The sequence below is a fragment of the Cynoglossus semilaevis genome, chromosome 19 (assembly GCF_000523025.1).
Source record: "Cynoglossus semilaevis isolate Cse_v1.0 chromosome 19, Cse_v1.0, whole genome shotgun sequence".
NCBI lineage: Eukaryota > Metazoa > Chordata > Actinopteri > Pleuronectiformes > Cynoglossidae > Cynoglossus > Cynoglossus semilaevis.
In genome coordinates, this window is record NC_024325.1 from 15,708,951 (window position 1) to 15,712,091 (window position 3,141).

General features: G+C 45.5%; 1 protein-coding gene across 1 annotated transcript in view; it reads left to right on the top strand.

Moving 5' to 3' along the window:
• The window catches only part of LOC103395572 (calpain-5), a 9,013-nt gene that overhangs the window by 995 nt on the left and 4,877 nt on the right, over positions 1-3,141 (top strand). The window contains exons 2-8 of the mRNA XM_017041774.2: positions 378-576; positions 720-854; positions 1,396-1,595; positions 1,942-2,134; positions 2,216-2,412; positions 2,828-2,905; positions 3,002-3,128. Of these exons, the coding sequence (XP_016897263.1) occupies positions 412-576; positions 720-854; positions 1,396-1,595; positions 1,942-2,134; positions 2,216-2,412; positions 2,828-2,905; positions 3,002-3,128 (1,095 nt within the window). The 5' untranslated portion in view covers positions 378-411. The remainder of the gene's footprint in view (positions 1-377; positions 577-719; positions 855-1,395; positions 1,596-1,941; positions 2,135-2,215; positions 2,413-2,827; positions 2,906-3,001; positions 3,129-3,141) is intronic.

Here is a 3,141-nt window from a genome sequence, read left to right on the forward strand (position 1 = left end):
CTCAGGTAGAATTCTGGTCTTATCATGCTTTTATACTGTGATCATACTGTAGTATTACACGGTGTAGTACTCTGGACTCTGGATACACGTGTACTACAGTATGTGTGTAGTCGAGTGGGTTTCACTGTCATTTCATTGGGGGGCCACATCAGTGTTCGTGGGGTCAATACGACCCCCAAAACACCCATCCATAAAATGCCAAAATTGAGTAAAAAAAAATCCTTGAAATGATTTTTTTCGAGTGCAGATTTAATTTTAGTTGAATCACTAGGACTGACGTCGTCACGACAACCAGGGGGACGACACTCACTTCCTTTTCATAGATAATGAAGAACATCCAGCACAAATCCAATTAAACAGCATCCTGTCTGTGTCAGGACTCGGCAGCTGCGAGCCTTCATCGTTGGGACCATGTTCTCCTCGGCCGTTCCGTACAAAAACCAGCACTACGACGAGCTGAAGAAGAACTGCATCAAGGACAAAGTGCTGTTCGAGGATCCAGAGTTTCCAGCCACCAATTCATCCATATATTTTAGGAAACCACCTCCAGGAAGGGTCCAGTGGAAGAGACCTGGGGTGAGGATGGGGAGGATGGGGAGGATGGGGGAGGTGGTCATCATTAGAGGACGCAATTATTAAAGAAACAAATTCAGAGACCTTGTCTTTTACCAACTTAAAGAGAGGAATTCAGAGACCTTGTCTTTTACCAACTCCTACAGGAAATCACCACTGGTCAACCTCACCTGTTTGTTGAGGGCATCAGTTCCCACGACCTGAACCAGGGAGTTGTGGGAAACTGCTGGTTCGTGGCTGCCTGTTCCTGCCTGGCTTTAAAACCAAACCTCTGGAAGAAGGTGAGTCAGTTTCTGTGGGATCTGGGTTCTGTTGGAGCTAATGTTAGCTTTGGTGTCTGTACCATGACTGTTGTAGCTAACGTTAGCTCTGGTGTCTGTACCAGGACTGTTGTAGCTAACGTTAGCTCAGGTGTCTGTACCAGGGCTGTTGTAGCTAACACTAGCGCTAGTGAAAGGGGGTTGAAACCATCGTCATAATCAGTACTCACAGCATGAACTCGCTGAAGTACAGTTTCCTGTACTTTTCAAGCCCCTTGAAGAACATTCCAAACCCTCTTCTCCAGGACTTGATTTCCTCTTGGCCGGCTGCACATCCACATCATCCCAAACAGATTGGATGATACTGAGGTCTGGGCTCTGATGCAGCAGCAGCAGCAGATACATTTCTCTAAAGCCCTGATATATATTTACATATATTTGTTGTTTCTGTTTTTCTACAGTTTCTATATTTTGTTATTATTATATTATTATTGTTATTATCTTCACCGTGTCAGTATATTCCACATCTATTTCTTCTCCTTCTTTTTCCCCGCCCCTCCAGGTGATTCCAGATTGGAAGGAGCAGGAAAAAAACCCAGAAGATTACGCCGGAATCTTTCACTTCCAGTTCTGGATTTTTGGTCAGTGGGTGGACGTGGTCGTGGACGATCGGCTGCCGACAATCAACGGGGAACTCATCTACTGTCACTCCAAAACCAACAATGAATTCTGGAGTGCTCTGCTGGAGAAGGCGTACGCCAAGTTAGTCAAAAATAACACACACACACACACACAGCACTTAGCATTTACCTCCCATAGCCCCTTATGCTAACCGTAATTAATTCTTATCCTGTCGCTGAACTAAAATTCATAAAATGTCCCTTCGACTGGATAGTCAAACAGAGCACGCAGCAACATTTGTCCCACCAGGCGGACCAACAGGAGGGCGTGAAGAGCACACGACAACATTTGTCCCACCGGGCGGACCAACAGGAGGGCGTGTACCACAGTTTGAGAACCACTGCCTTGTAAATGACTTTAAAATCCAAGAGAGAAATAACAGTGTCTTGTCCTCACCTCCTGGTCCGTCTCCACCCTCCGCGTCCAGACTGTCCGGCTGCTACGAGTCGTTGGAGGGAGGAAACACCGGAGATGCCGTGGTGGACTTCAGTGGAGCCGTGACAGAAACCATCAACATGGAGGGAGAAGATTACTTCAAGGACCAGAAGAAGCAGGACACGTTGTTTGAAGATCTGCTGAAGGTCTACGACCGTGGAGGGATCATCAGCTGCTCCATCAAGGTCTGACCTCCTCCCTCATCTTCTCAGACGTCTCTCTCTCTCTCGTGGATAAACTTGTACTTATCGCCTTAACTGTTACAGGGGGAGCCACATGAAATAGAGGCCAAGATGGCTAACGGCCTGGTGAAAGGCCACGCCTACTCTGTGACGGCGGTGAAGCAGGTGCGTCTGGGGGAGGGTCACGGGCTCCTGGCCTACTTCAAAAACGAGACCATCCCCATGATCCGCATGAGGAACCCCTGGGGAAAGATCGAGTGGAAAGGGCCCTGGAGCGACAGGTGAAAAAAAAAACTATCTTGAACTTGTTTTTAGTGAATTTTGAAGTATTTTCTTTCATCATTTCTTGAATAATGGTCAATTACTTTAGTTTTTACAGCTTGTGTTTTAGCTATACCTGCTATAACTTTTATCTAGTTTTGCTAATCTTACGCTATTCACTGGCTAATTTAAGCTATGGTTTGGTTGTTTTTTTGTTATAGATTTGCAGAATTAAAAAATGATTTTTTCAGTCATCTTCTTAAGGTTAAAAACAATTAAGTATTAGTATTCAACTTTATTATAACCTTCAACTTTGACAATAAATCTTTGACAACGTTTAAATCGTGCTTTTATTGCCTATTTAGCTACATTAGCACGCTTAGCTTAGCACACGTTTCTGTGCAGTGAAGATGCTTTTTGCTTGTCCTTTGTCAGCTCTGAAGAATGGCAAAAGGTTGGAGACACAGAGAGGGGGAACCTTGGCATCACAGTGGAGGACGACGGGGAATTCTGGTTGGTCGATTTGATTCGATTCGTTTTTTTTTTTAGCAACAACAGTTTCTTCCTCACAGATTAAACTGAAGGGACGTGTTTTTGTTTCAACCACAGGATGGCGTTCCCCGACTGGTGCAAGTTCTTCACAGACGTGGACCTTTGTCGTCTCATCAACACCTCGGTGATCAGCGTCCACAAGACGTGGAACGAAGTCGTTCACTTTGGGAGCTGGACCAAACACGCAGAACCGCTGC